Below are 19,258 nucleotides of genomic sequence, written 5' to 3'. Positions count from 1 at the left end.
AGGGGATTCGCCTCCTCCTCGCCCTTTGCCTGCCCTTGCTCCTGGCCACGGTGCCACACCGCCAGCTCCCACCTCCCCATCCTCTCGTCCCCCTGCTCCCAGCACGTCCCCGGAGCAAGGAGGCGAAGGAGGGACGGCTCCCGAGTGGCCGGGGATGCTGCCGAGGAGTCGTGCACGCGTCGGCAGGCAAATCAGGCTAAGAGGGGCTTAGACGGAGTTTTTTTCTATTGCTGGGCACATGATCCTGCCGCTGTGGCTGGGAAAACAAGCTGCGAGTCACGTAGGCAGCCGCAAACGCCGCCGGTGGCACGGGCAGCGCCGGGCTGCAGCTCCCGCCGGGCTGCCGAGGCGGGCGGCAGCCCCCATGTTCCTCTTTTTTTTTTAACCCTTTTTGGGATGCCAGATCCAGGCATTTCTATACCTTTCCCAGGAGAGGCAGCAGGACATCCTAAAGCAGCCCCCGGAGCACCAGCGGAGGAGCCGGAGCCGGCTGGCGTGTCCAAAAGACTTCTGGCATCCCGCGGCACGGCGCTGGCAGTGCAAAGCAATCCCCGTTTCTGCGGCGTTTACGCACGTGAACTCGGCGTTCGCAAGAGCCGGGCACGTCTCTTCCCGGGAAAGCAGGCAGGGAGCGGATGCCAGGGACTTGCCGGAGTGTCCCTCCGCATCGCGCCCCAGGGCAGCGCTGGGCTGCAGCCGTCACCCACGGGGAGGGCAGCAAGGAAGGCTTTTTTTTGGGGGGGGGGGACAACATGGAGCATTAAGGGACTTTTTCCACCCATTCCTCCTCAAATATCTGTTGCAGCCTTTGGATATCTGTTGCATCCCTTTGGAGCCTGCATCCTGCCGCGTCCCCGCACTGCCGGGGTGGGGAGGGTGCCCATGCGAGGAGGGAGCCCCAGGAATAACGTTCCCCAGCTCCCACCCTCCCCTGGATGCCCCGTGTCCCATGGATGGTGATGCCGTTTTCCTTCCCCAGCCCAAACTAGGAGCTGCCTTTCCCTGGAGAGCGCAGGCAGGGAGAGCAGCCGGTGCGGGATGAGGGGTTCCCCAGGGAGCGCGTGTGGAAGCGCAGTGGCGGGATGCAAGAAGCGGGAGCGTCTCCTTGGGATCGTCCGCTTTGTCCCCGGCAAAGGGGCAGAGCTCGGGCTAGAGCCCGAAGCTCCTCTTATTTTGCGGAGCGAGAAAGAGCCGGGGAGCAAAGCGCAGCCCTGCGGCAGCACGGGATGCGCCCCAGGGAGGTGCCTCCCACGGGATCGGGGTAGCGAAGGGCACCAGAGCCACCTTTTCCCCCCCGTGCAGCCTGCGGGAACGCATCCCATGACCACCAGGCATCGGGGAGCGCATCCGTAGGGCGCAGCTTCTGCAAGAGGAGCATCTGCCGAGCTGCCCGGCGGAGCTGGGTGCGGGAGCAGCCCACGGCATCCCGCCGGCGAGGCAGGAACAGCGGGAGCAGGTTCCCGCGCCGCGGCCCGGAGCCGAGCTCGCGGGGCCGGCGACGGAGCGAGCCCACCCCTCCCCAGCGCGCCGCTCGTCGCCTCCCCTCCTAACGGAAGAAAAACAACACATTTCCAATACTTGACGACGCGTACGTACTGCTAGATGTCGGAGAGGATATTTATTACAAATGACGCTTTAATCGTATCTATAGAAGTCTATAAATATCTACTGCAAAGGAGTCGCGCGGGAAACTTGCGGATGACTCTGGGAAACTTCTCTTCGCTCTCAGCATCTTTCTCCTCCTTAGGCACCGGCGGGGAATAAAACTCCCTCCGGCAAAGTTTCTCCGTTTCTCATGCCAAAGCGTATTTGTACTGCTGATTTACTTTCGTGATAGAGAGAAATAAAGGCTGATTCCAACCTCAGCGACCGCTTCGGCTCCTTTTTCGGGGCGGCAGGGAAGCCGGGCTGTCAGCGCCAGGGCCGTGGGGAGGCCGAAGGCTCTGGGGGCCGAGGCCGAGGGATGTGGGAACGGGCGGGCAGGGAAGCGGAGGGTCCCGGCGCCTCAGACCTCCCCGCTCCGGCGGCTCTGTGCCCCCCACGCCGTTGCGTTTGCTCTTTTATTTACGTTGGGGGGGCCGGGAAGTGTGAGAATTTCCTATTGGGAAGCGCATGTTTGCCCGTCTCCTGGCTTTTCCCACGGACAGGAGAAAAAGGGATGGGGAAGGAAAGGCTCGGCTTTGAATTCTTCCAGAGTTGCGGTGTTGTTTGATGGTCTCGTCCCGAGAAGAGGAGGGCCTGGGGCTGCCGGCAAGGTTGGAGCCCCTCTGGTCTCCTCCGGTCCTCTCCTGCCCCACTGCGACCCACTGGTGCAAGGCTGGAGGGGCCCTGCAGGAGCTTTTCCCACCCCAGGAGCCCATGGGAACCCCCAAAATGCAGCAGAGCCGTTTTCCTCCTACCACTGCCCATAACAGCATCTTCTCCATGCTCCATGGGCTCCATGGCCCAGGTTGGAGACCGGCTCCCCCCTTTGCTCAACGCAACAGCCAAGAGATGTTCAGCCTCTGCAAGCAGCTGTGATCTGGGCACCCGTAACCTTCTTCAAGGGGAAACTGAGGCTCGGATAGGTTGGGGAAGGAGGCGGACGCCCACACAGATGTTCCTCAAGGTGTCTGCAGGACGAGGAGGTGCACAAACGACGGAGCCAGAGACTCCGGTGTCTCCAAGGACCGGGATGCGCGGCGCCCAGCCAGCCTGCCCGGGGCATCCCCGCGGCTCTCGGCTGCTCTCCCACCTTTAAGTGGATAATACAAGCTCCGCTCAAACCCAGTCAGGAGCAGCCGTCTAATCTACTAACGCTAAGCCCTGCGAAGACCAGATCTGCCTTGGCAGCAGCTTACGGAGAGAGCGGCTTATCCGAGGAGAAGCTCAGAGGAAGCATCCGTGGGCACGCCGCAACTTTCCCGCTCCCCAGCGGAGCCGGGGACCAGGAGGTTCCCACGGCTTGGTCCCTCCTCCTGCTGCTCTCCAAGCCCAGCGAACGGGGGCCCGTGGTGGAGCTGTTAACACGGTTGGTCGTGCTCGGGTGCGGTTCCCGCTCACCTGAAGACACGACGCCGAGCTGGCGGGAGGTCTGCTCCGATCCTGATGGCCGTTCCCGGGGTTGCCCTGGCACTCCGGGCTCCCAGCCCTCTCCATGAAGCCACCAACCTGCCTGGCGTGTTGTGCCACCCGCTGGGCCTGAGCCAGCAGGAGAAGCTGGAGGAAAGGTCCTGACGGGGCAGAGCGCACCTGCGGTGAGCTCGCACACCGTACAGATCTGGGAGGAGCGCTGGAAACCCCAGAGGGCTGTGCTGCCCTTCAGGGGGACCTCGAGAGGCTGGAGAGACGGGCGGAGAGGAACCTCATGAAGTTCAGTGAAGGGAAGTGCAGGGTGCTGCACCTAGGGAGGAATAACCCCATGCACCGGTACGGACTGGGGGAGACCGGCTGGAAAGCAGCTCTGCGGAGAAGGACCTGGGGGTCCTGGTGGACAACAAGTTGACCATGAGCCACCATGTGCCCTTGTGGCCAAGGCGGCCAGTGGTATCCTGGGTTGCATTAGGCAGAGCATTGCCAGCAGGTCGAGGGAGGTGATCCTCCCCCTGTGCTCAGCCCAGGTGAGGCCACATCTGGAGTGCTGTGTCCAGTTCTGGGCTCCCCAACACAAGAGGGATGTGGAGCTACTGGAACAAGTGCAGTGGAGGGCTACCAAGGTGATGAAGGGCCTGGAGCATCTCTCCTATGAGGAAAGGCTGAGAGAGCTGGGCCTGTTCAGCCTGGAGAAGAGAAGACTGAACGGGGATCTCATCAATGTGTCTAGGTATCTGAAGGGAGAGTGTAGAGAGGATGGGGCCAGATTCTTCTCAGTGGTGCCCAGTGATAGAATGAGGGGCAACAGGCACAAACGGAAACATGGAAAGATCCATCTAAACATCTAAATGTGAGGGTGACTGAGCACTGGAGCAGGTTGCCCAGAGAGGTTGTGGAGTCTCCATCCTTGGAGATATTCAAAACCCGTCTGGACATGGTCTTGGGCAACGTGCTTGAGGCGACCCTGCTTGAGCAGGGGGGTTGGACTAAATGATCTCCAGAGGTGCCTTCCCACCCCATCCGTCCTGGGTTTCTGGGGAAAGAGCTCATCCCTGGGGAAGCAGCAGGGCCCTGGGGGCCGGGAGAGCGACTGCAGCTGAGGCTGAGCCCATCGTCGCCGCCGGCCAGGGCAGCGAGGCCAGCAACCAGCCCGGGGCAGGGCCACCGGCATGTCCACGGTGGGCAGAGGTGTCTCCAGCCGAGACGCAGCACCCGGTGCAGCCCCGGGGGTCTCGTTCATGCCGCAGCCGGGTGCCTCTCGTTTCATCCTCCGGCCAAGTGATTTTTTTTTCCCCCCCCCTTCCAAGTGTTTAAATTTCCTTGTCATTCGTAGCCCAAATATTTACAGGGCGCTGGAACCGCTTCAAATTCCTCGCTGGTGTTAAGCAGCCCGGCAGCCTGCCCGCGGGCAGGGAGGAAGGTCGTCTGCAGGCAGCGGGGGCTTATCCTGCCTCCTTCCGCCCCCCATCTCCTCCGCGAGCCTCCTGCACCCGCTGCGGCCGATGCAACAACCCAGCGAGCGACAACCCCCGGCCGGCGCTGGGGCGAAGCGTCACCTCGGCAGCGTCGCATGTCCTCAGCCCCTTGCAGGGAGGCGGCCCCGCAGGACACGGGGGGAAACTGAGGCAGGGTCCCGCTGGTGCGTGCCCTCCGCCCCAGGGATCCCCCAAGCCTAGAGGCAGGGCAATGGGGGCCAGGGACGCGTCGGTGCAGCCGTCCTCCCTCAGACATCCATACAGCCAGCAGTATTGCAGCCAGGTTTGCAGCCAGCAGTGTTGCAGCTGGTTTCGCAGCTGGCAATATTGCAGCCGGGTTTGCAGCCGGCAGTATTGCAGCCGCATCTGCAGCCAGCAGTATTGCAGTTGGTTTTGCAGCTGGCAGTATTGCAGTCAGGCTTGCAGCTGGCAATATTGCAGTCAGTTTTGCAGCTTGCAGTGTTGCAGACAGTTTTGCAGCCATCAGTGTTGCAGTCAGTTTTGCAGCTTGCAGTGTTGCAGACAGTTTTGCAGTGGCAGTGTTGCTGCTTGGTTTGCAGCTGACAGTATTGCGGCCGGTTTTGCAGCCACAAGTATTGCGGCTGGTTTTGCAGCTGGCATTATTGCAGCTAGTTTTGCAGGCAGCAGTGTTGCGACTGGGTCCTGGCGCTCTCCGCCTGCCTCCCCCATCCATGGGAGCTGCTCTGCGCCGGGCAACAGGATCACAGAGCCGCCCTGCTTCCTGCACCTGGATAACGAAGTGAGCAGCCCGCTAACGAGGGGCCAGGCCTCGCATCCGGGTTCATTGTGGTGGAGCGGCCGGCTCCTACGGACCCGGCACAAGACGGGGCTGCTCCCAGCATGCATGCATGCACACGTGTGTGCGCACACGTGTGTGTGTGCATGTGTGGTTTCGGGTGGTTGCGTGCGTGCGTGCCTACGGATGGATGGATGGATGCAGCCCCCGCGCAGGGCCAGGGCGCAGCGAGGCACCGCCAGCCCGGCTGCGGGTGTCTGTGCGGGGGCACGTGCTGGCCTGCGAAGGTGGGCGCATGTGCACTCGTGTGTTGTGCAAGTGTGCGTTGTGCGGGGGTGTGTGTGCAAGCACTCGCCTGTCACATGTGCAACTGTGTGGTGCAGGCAGGCGTGCGTGCGCTTGCACACGTGGGCGTTCCTGTGCAAGCGTGCGCTGTGCAGGTGCGTGTTTGCATGCCCTGATATGTGAGTGTGTGTACGCGTGAGCAAATATGTGTTGTGGAGTTGTGTCAGCGTGTGCATATGCATATGTTGCATGGGGGAGGGGGTGTGTGCACTGGTATGTGTGTGCATGCATGCATGCATGTGCAAGTGTGTATTGCACAACTGCGTGTGCATGCAATCGCACGTGCGTGCATGCATGTGCCAGTGGGTGCTGCACAGATGGGTGTGCACGCATTTGCATGTGAATGTGTGCACGCGTGTGCAGGTGTGTATTGCACAACTATGTATGTGATATGCGATTGCACGTGCGTGCGTGCATGTGCCGGTGGGTGTTGCACAGACGCGAGTGCCTGTGAGCATGCATGTGCAAGCGCGTGCTGTGCAGGAGGGTGTGCACGCACTCGCGTGGGTGTGCACGCATGTGCAAGCGTGCTGTGCCAGCGGGGGGGGGGGGGGGTGTGTGCGTGTGCGTGTGTGCATGTTACCGTGCTGCTCGGACACATGCTGGCCCTGCCAGGGGGCCGGTGGGCACGGGGAAGGCAGCAGCTCCGCCACTGCTCGCTCGCAGTGTCCTCGGGCACCTCCCTTAGCCCCACGGGCAGCGCGGGGCCGCGAGCGCTCGGGGGGACGGCGCTTTTGCAGGGCCCACGGCGGCCCAGCGCCAAGGGAGGGCCAGGGGGTGTCTGCCTTTTGGTCTGCGCCGAGGGAGGAGGAGGAGGAGGAGGAGGAAGGGCCGGGCGCGCGCTGCCGCCAAAGAAGGAGACCTCGGCGCGGCCAGCGGGGAGGCGGCAGAGACGCGGCCCCTTTCCGTGGCCGAGCGCTGCCACCTGCTCCCGGGCGAGGGGCAGCGGGGCCACCGGGAGCCCAAAGGCCACAGCCCCGCTACGAGCCGCCCGAGAGGCCACAGCACCGCTGCCCCGGCACCATCTGACACAGGGGCAGCGAGGGGGCGCGGGGACACCAGGGGGACAGGGGGACACAGGGACATCAAGGGGACATGGGACGCTTCAGGGACAAGGAGACACCGTGGGGACAAGGGGACATTGAGGGGGCACAGGGACACCACGGGGACGGGGGACACCGCCAGGGGCAGGGAGACACCATGGGGACATGGGGGACACCTCAAAGACACGGGGACACCACAGGGCTACAGAGACACAGCGGGGACAAATCGGTGGCACAGAGGCACTGTGGGGCCCGGGGGACACCATGGGGGCACAAGGACACCGCAGGGACAGGGGGACACTGGGACAGGGGGACACCGCAGGGGCATGGGGACGCTGGGGAAACAAGGGGAAACGGGGCACCACGGGGACAGGGGGACACGGGGGGGGGGAAACATGGGGACAGGACGGCACAGGGTCACCAGCGCCGGGACCGCGGGGCTGGAAACGCAGACCCAGGACCCGGCGCTGGGATCCCGCACGGGGACGGAGCCGCGCGGACCCGGCGCCAGGATCCCGCACTGGAGGGGGCGGGGCCAGGCTGGAGGGAGGCGGGGCGGGGTATGGAGGGGGCGGTGCCGGACTGGAGGAGGTGGGGCGGGGCTGGAGGGGGCGTGGCCGCGTCAAGCTGCAGGGGGGGGGGTTGCTTGGAGGGGGCGGGGCGGTGCTGGAAGGGGCGGTGCCGTTCGGGAGGGGGCGCTAGCAGGAGGGAAGGGGCGGTGCCAAGGGTGGTAGGGGGCGGTGCCAGGCGGGAGGGGGCGGTGCCAGGCGGGAGGGAGCAGAGCCGGGCTGTAGGGGGCGGTGCCGGGCGGGAGGGGGCGCTAGCAGGCGGGAGGGGGCGGGGCCGGGCGGACGGGAGGGGCGGGGCCTAGAGGAGGGGGCGGGGCGGTCCCGGCGGTGACGGCGGCGGCGCCCGGTGCAGCGCGGGAGGAGGCGGCCGGCGCGGCGGCAGTGGCGGCGGCGGCGGCGGCGGGGCCATGGCCTGGACCCGGTACCAGCTGGGCCTGGCCGCCCTCATGCTGCTCACCGGCTCCATCAACACCCTGGCCGCCAAGTGAGTGCGGGCGGCCCCCAGCCTCCCCCCGCGGCGCTCCCTGCCGCCCCGCCGGCCCCCGGCAGGTCCCGAGGCCTTTGCGGGCCTGCGGTCCCGTGTCCCCCCCCCCGCTTTCACCCCACGGTGGGTTTGGGGTCTCCACTTTGGCCTTGGGGGTCTTTCCCCGGCCCTGGGGCCCCTCTTTGGGCCTTGAGGTGGCTCTGGGGTCCTCCCTTCAGGCCCTGGGGCCCCCAAAGGTCCGTGGGGTGGGCATGAAGTCCCTGTTTGGGCCCTGGGGTGCCCCCTTTGTGCCCTGGTGCCCCCCCTTTGGGCCTAGGGTGACCCTGGGGTGCCCCCTTTGGGCCCTGGTGCCCCCCCTTTGGGCCTAGGGTGACCCTGGGGTGCCCTCTTTGGGCTCTGGGTCCCCCCCTTTGGGCCTAGGGTGACCCTGGGGTGCCCCCTTTGGGCCTAGGGTGGCCCTGGTGCTCCCCCTTTGGGCCTAGGGTGACCCTGGGGTGCCCCCTTTGGGCTCCGGGTCCCCCCCAGCACCCCGGGTGGCTTTGTGGTCCCCTCTTGTGCCCTGAGGTCCTGCCACCCCTGGGCCTGAGGGGATTTGCTGGGGCTGCTGCTGCAGCGGGGGGGGCTTCGGCTCTTGGCGATGGGGAGAAATGGGGGGCGAATCTCCCCGAGCAGGGCCCAGGGAGCTGGGGGGGGTCTCCAAGGCTCGCGGGCACTGCCAGGGGGTGCCAGGAGGGCCGATCCCTGCTGCGGGAGCAGTGCCCGAGCCCGGGGGTGCCGCGGAGGAGGTGCGTCCCCCCTCCCCGCTCCCCGCACCCGCTTCTGCTCCCCAGCTCGCTCCGAAAGGGAAACCGGGCCGGGCTGAGGCCGCCCGCTTTGGGGACTGATCCGCCTCCTGGAGGGGAAGTTGGAGCTCTGGGGCACCCTGGGGTGCTGCCATCCCTCCCAGCGCGGATGAGGTGCCCAAAAGCTGGCCGAGCAAGACAGACCTGCCACGAGCAAGACAGACCTGCCGTGCCGGCTCAGCCTGGTGCCCCCAGGCAGAAACGGAGGTGTCAGCGCTGGGCATCCCCGCCTCGCCGCCGGTCCTCGGCATCCCGCCATCCCGGGGCTGCCAAATGGGGAAACCGAGGCACGGCATCGCCGCAGCACGTTGAGCCAGGAAAAGGGCGCCGAGCTCCCGGCCGCCCCGCAAAACCGCGGGCGACCTAACGAACGCCCCGCTTACGCAACGCGGCGCCGAGCCGGCACGTGACGGAGGGGCTGCTGCGCATCGGCGGCGGGTGACTCACGCCAAAATCTCGCTGACCTGGCTGAAAAGTTCCCCCCCTCCCCACCCCCCGGAAAAGCAAAGGCAGGTCTGGGGATTGCCCTGACCTCCGCTCCCTTGGCGGTTCCCCGAGCTCGGCAGGCCCGCGGGGCGCCGTGGGTGCCTGGGAGCCGGCAGTGGGTCGGGAGAGCCTCTCCGAAACGGGCCGTGGGGCTGGGAGCATGCCGCAGCCCCTCTGGACTTAGCGTCACTTGGACACGACCGTCCCAAGCTCTTGCTGTTTATCTCGCGTGCTCTTAATGCTGCTTCTTGGCCTGGAAGACCCAAAAGAGAGGTTTTTTCACCCGTCCCCTGCCGCAAAACACCACGGCTGGGTGTTTGAGTGGTGGGAGCTGCTGCCTCTTGCAGAGCGGGGCCCTGCCGGTCCGTCTGTCCTACAGCTCCGAGGTGGCTCCGCTCGTGTTAAAGGCTGGTGGCCCCCCACAGCGGGGTCCCTTGCGGGAGGGTGTCCTGCCAGGTCCCGTCCCATCCCGTCTGCCGCGGGGACACCGGATCCCCGTGTCGTGCGACACGGCGGTGTCCGTTTCCCTGCCTGTCGCTCAGGGCCGGGGATGCGCGGGAGCCCGGCCAGGAGCCGCTCGCGGAGCCGTGGGCAGGTCGGGGCAGCGGTGTCTCGTCTCGTCTCGCCGTGCGTCTGGAGATGGGCGCTGGGGGCCGGGGACGGTCCCGGCCGCGGTCCGGGATGCCGGCGCTTGGGCTGAGCGCGCTGCGGGGAATTTCCTTGCTCAGCAGCTGAGCCGGGAGCAGCTCTTAGCCACTTCCCCAAATCTGTCTCACCCTCCAGCGCTGCCAGGGTGAGCTCGGAGCTGCAGCTCGGCTCGGCCAAGCCGCTCCAGCGGGGCCGGCAGCTGCCATAGGTCCTGGGTGCTCATGCAGAGGATGCCGCGGTCCCGGCCCCAAACCCGGGAGCTGCTACCTGCTGGCCCGGAGGCTGCCGTCTCCGGTGGTGGGGAGCGGATCCCGTGTGCTGCCGCCTGGAGCAGCCTCGGGGCAGGACTCCATGTGGTTACGGAGAGGAACCACCTCGGCGGGCCGAAACTCGCTCACGGCCCTCTGTACCGCCTCTGTGTCTCCTGCCCTGGGGCGCTTCTCCACCGGCTGCTCCCACGCTGCTCGCTGCCTCTTCCGGGCATCCCCATGGTAGGCTGCTCTCCTAATGTCCCCTGGCAGATGGAGGTCCCCTTTCTCGCTCGCTGGGACCAGGTGGGACCATCTCTGCTTCTCCGGGCAGTGGGAGGCTTTGCTCTCCAGGTGTGCTCCAGCTCCCCGACTCCCTGCGTCTAATCGTGACCTTCTCCTCTGCCTCTCAGGTGGGCCGACACCTTCAGCGCCGCCGGCTGCGGCGGGACGGAGGACCATGGCTTCAATCACCCCTTCCTGCAGGTGAGACCCAAGCGTGGAGCACACAAGGGACGCGTGCCCTGGGGCTCTCTTGGAGATGTGACCGCCCCGGGGATTCCCGTGACCTCCGCCCAGCAGGACCACCCATATATGCATTCGGTGGCTGGGCCTGGCCCTGGGGCTCCCCGTGGGGCTGGTACCGCACTGCTCACCCTGGCAGGCGGCTCCCCATGTGCTGTGGGATCTGCGAGGCCACGGCATCCTTGCCTGTGGCTCAGCAGAGCTGCCGGAGCCCGTGGGCCTCTCCGGGGCAGCAGGACACGTCCATGTGTGTGATAACCCCATGGCTTCATCCAGGACCAGCCTCACTCGAGGCCGTGGGATGTCACAGCATCCTGCAGAGGAGAGGCTAAACCTGCTGGGCCTGTGGGCCACCACTAACTGGAGGTTCACATCTGGTTTTGGGGGGGCAAAACGTGGATGCGGTGCTGAGGGGAACCCTCACGGTTGCGGTAGGGGTTTCCACCAGGCCCACCGTCCCTCGCCTACATCTCTTGCAGGCCGTTGGGATGTTCCTGGGCGAGTTTTCCTGCCTGGGAGTGTTTTACCTGCTGGTGTGGAGGGACCGGCACAGACCGGAGCCCAGCATGGCCCCGTCGCAGCCCTTCAACCCGCTGCTCTTCCTGCCCCCCGCGCTGTGCGACATGACGGGGACCAGCATCATGTACGTGGGTAAGTGCTGGGGACGGGGATGGGGACAGGGACGGGGACGGGGACGGCTCCACCTCTGAGGCCCGTGGAGCAGGGGCGCAGGGCTGCGTCCTGGCACACGAGCCCTTCTCTTGCTGACGGCTTTAAACGGGGAGCGAGCGCGGTGGACGGTGTCGCCGCCCCGTCCTCCGGTTAATCATCGACCTGCCCTTAATTCCTGCAGCAAGTCCTTAAGCAGAGGGACGGTGGCACAAGCCTGGGGCTGCAGGAGCGCGCGCGACTCACGGGTCCCCTCTCTCTGCCCGCAGCCCTCAACATGACCAGCGCCTCCAGCTTCCAGATGCTGCGAGGCTCCGTGATCATCTTCACCGGGCTCCTCTCCGTGGCTTTCCTGGGCCGGAAGCTGGAGCTGAGCCAGTGGCTGGGCATCCTGGTCACCATCGTGGGGCTGGTGGTGGTGGGGCTGGCGGACCTGCACGGCACCCACGACCAGAAGCGCAAGCTCAGCGAGGTGATAACCGGTAGGTGGGCACCGTCGCGGCGGGAGCAGGGCGGCGGCGGGGAAACAGCCCGTGCGGTGCTGCGTGCCGAGCTCTGCCGGTGGCAGATGTGCCGCTCCGGCGTCGCCGCCGCCGTGTCCCCGCTGGCTCCGGCACGGCCACGCTCTCCCCGTTTGGCGGGCAGGAGTACGAGGACTTTGCGTTACCTTCTCTCCCCCAGGCGACTTGCTCATCATCATGGCGCAGGTGATCGTCGCCATCCAGATGGTGCTGGAGGAGAAATTCGTCTACAAGCACGACGTGCACCCGCTGCGGGCTGTCGGCACCGAAGGTCTGTGCCGTGGGACGGGCACCGGGGCCGGGAGCTCGGCTGCCGGCTGGGAAGGGGGCTGGCGTGGGCTCGAGGGGGCCGAGAACCTCGCTCAAGGGGGTGCTGGGTCCTGCAAACCCAGTTTGGGGAGCTTTGTGCCGGCGGTGCCGTGGCACAGGGCTGCCGGGGGGGGGGGGGGCTGGACGGCTGCTGGACTCCTCCAGACCCTCCGCTGCGGGGCAGGACGGGTTAGCGCTGGGGGAACCGGTAGCCCCCGGCCACCGCTGTGCTTGGTTGCCCATCTCACGCCACGTCGCCCGCTCGCTTCTCAGGCTTCTTCGGCTTCGTCATCCTGGCGCTGCTGCTGGTGCCCATGTACTACATCCCGGCGGGCAGCTTCAGCGGGAACCCCCGGCGGACGCTGGAAGACGCGCTGGACGCCTTCTGCCAGCTCGGCCACCGGCCCCTCATCGCCCTGGCCCTGCTGGGCAACATCAGCAGCATCGCCTTCTTCAACTTCGCCGGCGTCAGCGTCACCAAGGAGATCAGCGCCACCACCCGCATGGTGCTGGACAGCCTCCGCACCGTGGTCATCTGGGCCGTCAGCCTGGCCGTGGGCTGGGAGACCTTCCACGGCCTGCAGATCCTGGGCTTCCTGGTGCTGCTGGCGGGCGCCGCGCTCTACAACGGCCTGCACCGCCCGCTGCTCGCCCGGCTGCCCCGGCGCTGGCGCCCGGAGCCCGGCGGCGGCGACGGCGGCCCCGAGCGCGAGGGTTTGCTGCGCGCCGAGAGCTCCGCCATCAACGGTGAGCGCTGAGCCGGCGCCAGCGGCACGCGGCCCAGCAGGGACAGGCGGCCGCGCTCGCTTTCCGGGCTCCGTTTTTGGCCAGCGCCTTGGTTTAACACCGCGGTCCAGCTCTGCTCTCCTTCCCGAAGGATGGGAAGGGGGTTAAGGAGCCCCCCCCGCTGCTCCTTCCGTTTCCAAGCAGGTGGAAAAACCTCTCCGCAGCCGGGTGGGCTGCTGCCGGCAGGTATCGTGCCAGCCCTTCCCCGGGCTGCCAGGGCTCCTGGTGCCGGGGGAGCGTCTCCTCCGGCCGCGTGCCGGGGGGAAGAGGGCCACCGGCTCGCTGCTGGACCTGGTTTGGGGACACCATCCACTGTGCCGGGGGCTGGCCGGGTGCTCGCTCGGGGCCGGGGCCCCCCTCCATCCCGCTGCTCCCCGACTTGCGTCTCTGCCCAATAAAGTGCATCGGCCCCGAGCTCGCTCCAGGGGTGTCTGTGCCGGCCGCGGGACGGGGCCTCTCTCCCAGGCCGGGGTGCTGGGTTGGGGGGGGGGGGCTCCGGAGGGGCCCTGCGGGAAGGGGGGTGCTGGCTCCCCCCCCTCCTGCCCCCCCAGCAGGACTGGGACCGTCCCCAAGGTGCCGCAGCGTTGCTGTGCTGCAGCGTCCCAAGTGCCAGCCGGGCTCCGACTCCGGCCGTAACCCCACTCATGGCTTTCGGGGGGGGGGGGGGCGCTGGGAATAGCCCCCTGCGGGATGGGGCTCCAGGAAGCATGGAAGCCCGGTTCCCCCCTCCAGCGTTTTGCAAACCAGGGCAGAGCTCGCATGGCGCGGCAGCCTTCTCCCACGCCGCCCGGAGCTGCCGCCAGCTCCCTTGCGCCCGTCTCCGCGATGGGAAGAAAGAGGCACCTCCAGCTTGGACTCTACCTTTATTTCGTGTTTGGGGCAGCGGGTGTTACGGGGGGGGGGGGGGGGGGGAACCCGCCGGCGCGGGGCTGCGGGACGGGCCGAAGCAGCAGCGATGGTGGTGGCGGCGGCGAGGGTCGGAGCGCAGCGGCGATGGGCGGCTACTCGCTGTTGGAGGAAGGAGGCAGAAGAGGGGGGTCAGCGGCGGCGCGGCCCCCCCCCCCCCAGAGCCCCCTCCCCGGGGGATGGGGACGGGGACGGGACTCACAGGGCGCGTTGCTTGTAGTGCCGCAGCGCCTGCTCGGCCACCAGCTCCATGAAGCGCGGGTCGTCCCAAGCGATGGCCCCGGGCACCGTGAGCGCCAGCGGCTCCGAGTCGAAGAGCTGCACCGTCACCTGCGTGTCCGGGGGCGCCGACGGGTCCCGCGGGTCGGGGGCCTTGGAGAGCACCTAAAAGGGGGACGGGGGGGGGGACGCGGAGAGGCCGGCTAGCCCCCGCGCTCGGCCAGCCCTGGCGCCCTGCCCCGGCTTTTGTGCGGGGCGGCAGCGCTCCTGGGCGCCGCACAATCGCCTCTTTCTCCCCCTGACCCACTTTCCCGCGGGGGAGCAGCCGGGCTGCTCCCAGGGCGGATGAAGCCCCCCCCCCCGCCCCCCGGCCGCTGCACGCTGGCCCGTCTTGCAAAGCCCCGTGTGGAGCCTCGTGATGAGCCCTGCGCAAAGCCCCGTGCAAAGTGCTGTGCAGAGCCTTTTGCAGAGCCCGGCACGGAGCCTCGTGCAGAGCCCGTGCAGGCTTGTGCAAAGCCCTGTGCAAAGCCCTTTGCAGAGCACTGCACAGAGCCTCGTGCAAAGCCTCATGCAGAGCCCCGTGCAGAGCCCTGTGCCGAGCCCTGCGCAGTCTTGGGCAAAGCCCCATGCAAAGCCCTGCACATTCTTGTGCAAAGCCCTGTACAGTCTTGTGCAAAGCCCTGTGCAAAGCCCCGTGCAGAGCCCCGTGATGAGCCCCGTGCAGGGCCCTGCGCAGTCTTGGGCAAAGCCCCGTGCGGAGCCCTGTGCAAAGCCTCGTGCAGAGCCCCATGCAAAGCCCTGTACAGTCTTGTGCAAAGCCCCATACAGAGCCCTGTGCCCTGCACAGAGCCTTGTGCAAAGCCTTGTGCAAAGCCCCGTGATGAGCCCTGTGCAGAGCCCTGCGCAGTCTTGTGCAAAGACTCACGATGAGCCTTGTGCAGAGCCCCGTGCAGAGCCTCGTGCAGGGCCCCACGCTGAGCCCTGTGCCCTGTGCAGAGCCTTGTGCAAAGCCTGGGCAGAGCCTCGTGCAAAGCTCCATGCAGAGCCCTTTGCAAGCCTCGTGCAGAACCCCTGTGCAAAGCCTTGTGCAAAGCCCCGTGATGAGCCCTGTGCAGAGCCCTGCACAGTCTTGTGCAAAGACTCACGATGAGCCTTGTGCAGAGCCCCGTGCAGAGCCTCGTGCAGAGCCCCACGCTGAGCCCTGTGCCCTGTGCAGAGCCTTGTGCAAAGCCTGGGCAGAGCCTCGTAGCAAAGCTCCATGCAGAGCCCTTTGCAAGCCTCGTGCAGAACCCTGTGCAAAGCCCTGTGCAAAGCCCATGATGAGCCCGATGCAAGATCCCTGCAGAGTCTTGTGCAAATCCTTGTGCAGAGCCCGTGCAGAGCCCTGTGCCCACACGGGAACCCCCCCCCCCGGCCGGGGCACCCACCGTGGTGACCTGGAGGAAGCCGTCATCGTGCTGCGTGAGGTTGGCCAGGCGGGAGACCCAGCCGAACTGGCGGTTGAGCTGCTCCAGGAGGCCGGTGGTGTTGAGCATGTCGGCCTGGAAGTCGCGGAGCAGGTCGTCGTAGCGGCGGCTGAAGCGCTCGGCCAGGCGCAGCGCGTCCTCGAGCTGCTCCCGCAGCAGGCTCTGCTCCGGGTCCGTCTGCGAGCAGTCTGGGGGGGGGGAACACACCGGCGATGGCCCCGTGCAACCCCCCCATCCTGTGCAACCGCCTCCCTGCATCCCCCTCCCTTTGCATTTTTGCACCCCGGTGCATCCCGCCGGCGCTCACCCACGGACAAGATCTCCCGGCACTTCTCGCACTCGTCCCTCATCTTCAGGCAGCCGGCGGAGTTGCGCCGGATCTCCCGGCACACCATGCGATCGTCGCTGAAGTTACGGACGACTCTGCGGGGAGGCGGCCACGGCGTCAGGGCCCCGAAACGGGGCTGGAACGGGGGGGGGGGGCAGCGCCGCTGGGGGCCGATGCACCCCGAAACGCCCTTTGCAAGGGCTGCCGGCTGCTGCGCTAAAAATAGAAGTGGTTTTTTTTCTTTCCCCCCGTTTTTTTCCGGAAATTCTGACTTCACCGGAATGCGTTTCCAGGGTCTCACGCCAGCTCCGATGTCGAAACATGGCTCCCTCGGCGGCGCCGCCAGGCGAACGCCCGGGAATGCTGCCCGCACCCCCCCCCCCCCTTTCCCGGGTGGATTCTCCGCTGTGTCGTAGCAGGTTGAGCTCGCAGCCAGCCGAGGCGGGGGGCCGCGGGCAGCCCCGGGCGCCCTCCTACCTGTCCAAACGCCGTCGAGCGAGGGCTGCCAGGCCTCCTGCTCGGCTGCCCGCCGCATCTCCTCGGCCATGCGCTGCGTCAGCTCCAGGAAGGGCTGGAAGAGGTGCTGGAATCCCAGGTGGGGCTGCGGGAAGAAGGGGTGCAGGTCCCGGCGGCCCCGCGGGCGGGCGCCGGGCGCCCCGAAGAAGGGCTGGGGGCGGCCGTAGACGCGGGCGCTGTCCTGGAAGAGGTCATTGACGCCGTCCTCCAGCAGCCCGAAGCGCTCCTCCAGGTCCTCGAGGCGCCGCTCCTGGCGCCGCTCGCGCTCCAGCAGCGCCGCCACGCGCTCGCCGTCCACCCAGACGGAGAAGGGCGACGAGCGGTTGAGGAGCTCCTCCAGCTGCGGGCGGCGGGGTGGCACGATGCACTTCTGCAGGCGCCACCGGGTGCCTCCCACCACCATGCATCCACCACCAGGTGCTTCCCACCACCATGCATCCACCGCCGGGTGCTTCCCACCACCATGCATCCACCACCGGGTGCTTCCCACCACCATGCATCCACCACCGGGTGCTTCCCACCACCGTGCATCCACCGCCGGGTGCTTCCCACCGCCGTGCATCCACCACCGGGTGCTTCCCACCGCCGTGCATCCACCACCGGGTGCTTCCCACCACCGTGCATCCACCGCCGGGTGCTTCCCACCACCGTGCATCCACCACCGGGTGCTTCCCACCACCGTGCATCCACCACCGGGTGCTTCCCACCACCGTGCATCCACCACCGGTGCTTCCCACCACTGTGCATCCACCACCGGGTGCTTCCCACCACCATGCATCCACCACCGGGTGCTTCCCACCACCGTGCATCCACCACCGGGTGCTTCCCACACCGTGCATCCACCGCCGGGTGCTTCCCACCACCGTGCATCCACCACCAGGTGCTTCCCACCACCATGCATCCACCGCCGGGTGCTTATGCTTCCCACCACCGTGCATCCACCCCACCACCGTTCGCACCCCCCCCCCTTTGAATTTTTTGGGCTCACCTGCCGCCCCACCAGCCCCGAGCCGCTGTGGCAGACCTGGAGTAGAAGCGCATGCAGGTCCGCTTGAGGCAGGGCTTGCACTCCTCCCAGAGCGCCAGCACCGTGTCGTTGCAGGCCTCCTGCCGCTCGGCCAGCCGCTGCTCCCGGGCCCGCGCCAGCCGCACGGCCTCCTGCGACGCAGCCCCCCCCCCCAAACACACACCGGTCCTCAGCTCCGGCGGGGGGCGGCCGGCGCGGCGCGGCGACCCCCCCCCGCCCGCCCCTCCTCCCCCTCGCTCACGTCCTTCCTCCGCTTGGTCTCCTCCAGGCGTGCAGCGCGGCCCGGTGCTCCTTGCTGCTCCTGTCCATGAGGGTCTTCATGTGCTTCACGCCGTCGATGGCGTTCTCCACCTCGGCGTCGATGTACTTGCTGCCGGCCGCCGACAGCTCTGCGGGGTTGGGGGGGACGGGGGGGGAGCATCCTCGGGCGGCTCGTCCCCAGGTGCCTGCCCGTCCCCGTCCCCATCCCATCCCTGTCCCCATCCCTATCCCGATCCCGTCCCCATCCCCGTGCCCTCCTCATCCCCATCCCTGTGCCCTCCCCATCCCTGTCCCCATCCCCATTCCCTTCCCCATCCCCTCCTCGTCCCCATCCCCATCCCCATCCCTGTCCAGTCCTGCCCCATCCTGTTCCCATCCCCCTCGCAATCCTGTCCCCATCCCATCCCCATCCCTGCCCCCATCCCTATCCTGATCCTGCCCCCTCCCCATCCCCTCCTCATCCCCATCCCCATCCCTATCCCTGTCCCCTCCTCATCCCATCCCATCCCCATCCTGTCCCTGTCCCTGTCCCATCCCCGTCTCCATCCCCGTCCCATCCCCTCCTCATCCCCTTCCCTGTCCCATCCCCATCCCATCCCTGTCCCCGTCCCCATCCATCCCTGTCCCCGTCCCTATCCTGTCCCCATCCCCGTCCCCGTGCCCTCCTCATCCCCATCCCTGTCCCCTCCCCATCCCTGTCCCCGTCCCCATTCCCTTCCCCATCCCCTCCTTGTCCCCATCCCATCCATCCCTGTCCCAGTCCTGCCCCATCCCTGTTCCCATCCCCCTCGCAATCCTGTCCCCATCCCCATCCCTGCCCCCATCCCTATCCTGATCCTGCCCCTTCCCCATCCCCTCCTCATCCCCATCCCTATCCCTGTCCCCTCCTCATCCCCATCCCATCCCCATCCTGTCCCTGTCCCATCCCCATCTCCATCCCCGTCCCCATCCCCTCCTCATCCCCTTCCCTGTCCCCATCCCCATCCCATCCCTGTCCCCATCCCTGTCCCCGTCCCCTTCCCCTCCTCGTCCCCATCCCTGTCCCCATCCCCACCCCTGTCCCCTCCTCATCCCATCCCCATCCCCTCCCTGTCTCCATCCCATCCCCATCCCCATTGCCATCCCCATCCCCATCCCATCCCCATCCCCACCCCCATCCCATCCCGGTCCCCATCCCCGCTCACGCTTGAGCTCTCCGGGGGGGACGAGGGCCCGGCCCCCGGGCCAGGCGAGCAGGGCGCCGAGCAGCGCCAGCCCCAGCAGCGCCATCGTCCTGCCTCCGGCGCCGGCCGCGTCCCGAGCCCAGCTGCGAGCGACGGAGCGGAGAGCGGATGAGCCCGGAGCCCCCCCGCCGGCCCCCCCGCCGGTCCCCCCGCCGCAGCCCTTCCCAGCCCTTCCCGCCTCCTTTCGGACAAGCGGGGCCGGCGGCCAAGGCGCTGCCCGGGCACACGCGTCCCACGGCCTTGCCGGGGCAGCACGTTCCCACGGGGCGGCCGGGATGCACGGGAGGGGGCAGCGCCGCCCGGGGGGGCCCAAATATGGTGCAATGGCCCAGCTGCATCAGGGCTACCAGCCCCCCCCCAAATATTGTGCAATGGCCCAGCTGCATCGGGGCTACCAGCCCCCCCCCCAAACATTGTGCAATGGCCCGGCTGCATCGGGGCTACCAGCCCCCCCCCAAACATTGTGCAATGGCCCAGCTGCATCAGGGCTACCAGCCCCCCCCCAAACATTGTGCAATGGCCCGGCTGCATCG

General features: G+C 67.4%; 2 protein-coding genes across 2 annotated transcripts; one reads left to right on the top strand and one right to left on the bottom strand.

The window, feature by feature from the left end:
- Positions 1-7,609: 7,609 nt before the first annotated feature.
- SLC35F6 (solute carrier family 35 member F6) lies at positions 7,610-13,192 on the top strand. The gene is made up of 6 exons (XM_067294890.1): positions 7,610-7,745; positions 10,383-10,455; positions 10,974-11,145; positions 11,433-11,645; positions 11,845-11,955; positions 12,267-13,192. The coding sequence occupies exons 1-6, from the start codon at positions 7,669-7,671 to the stop codon at positions 12,749-12,751; spliced, it is 1,131 nt and encodes a 376-aa protein (XP_067150991.1). The 5' UTR covers positions 7,610-7,668; the 3' UTR covers positions 12,752-13,192.
- Positions 13,193-13,883: 691 nt separating this feature from the next.
- CLU (clusterin) lies at positions 13,884-18,811 on the bottom strand. Its single transcript, XM_067294889.1, is given in 9 exon segments — positions 13,884-14,069; positions 15,332-15,558; positions 15,678-15,791; positions 16,176-16,554; positions 17,203-17,237; positions 17,240-17,372; positions 17,483-17,511; positions 17,514-17,630; positions 18,687-18,811. Coding segments are annotated over 9 exon segments (1,305 nt in total). The 5' UTR covers positions 18,772-18,811.
- Positions 18,812-19,258: the final 447 nt, after the last annotated feature.

Source organism: Apteryx mantelli, chromosome 3 (assembly GCF_036417845.1).
Source record: "Apteryx mantelli isolate bAptMan1 chromosome 3, bAptMan1.hap1, whole genome shotgun sequence".
Classification (NCBI taxonomy): Eukaryota; Metazoa; Chordata; class Aves; order Apterygiformes; family Apterygidae; genus Apteryx; species Apteryx mantelli.
Note: the sequence above shows the minus strand (reverse complement) of the source record. Positions and strands in the feature narration are given on the sequence as shown.

Excerpts from the sequence above, each read along its gene's own strand:
- SLC35F6 (XM_067294890.1), top strand. The coding sequence starts at position 7,669 with ATGGCCTGGACCCGGTACCAGCTGGGCCTGGCCGCCCTCATGCTGCTC. Across the intron at positions 10,456-10,973 it reads TCAATCACCCCTTCCTGCAG|GCCGTTGGGATGTTCCTGGG; the intron begins GTGAGACCCAAG and ends CATCTCTTGCAG. Across the intron at positions 11,146-11,432 it reads GACCAGCATCATGTACGTGG|CCCTCAACATGACCAGCGCC; the intron begins GTAAGTGCTGGG and ends CTCTGCCCGCAG.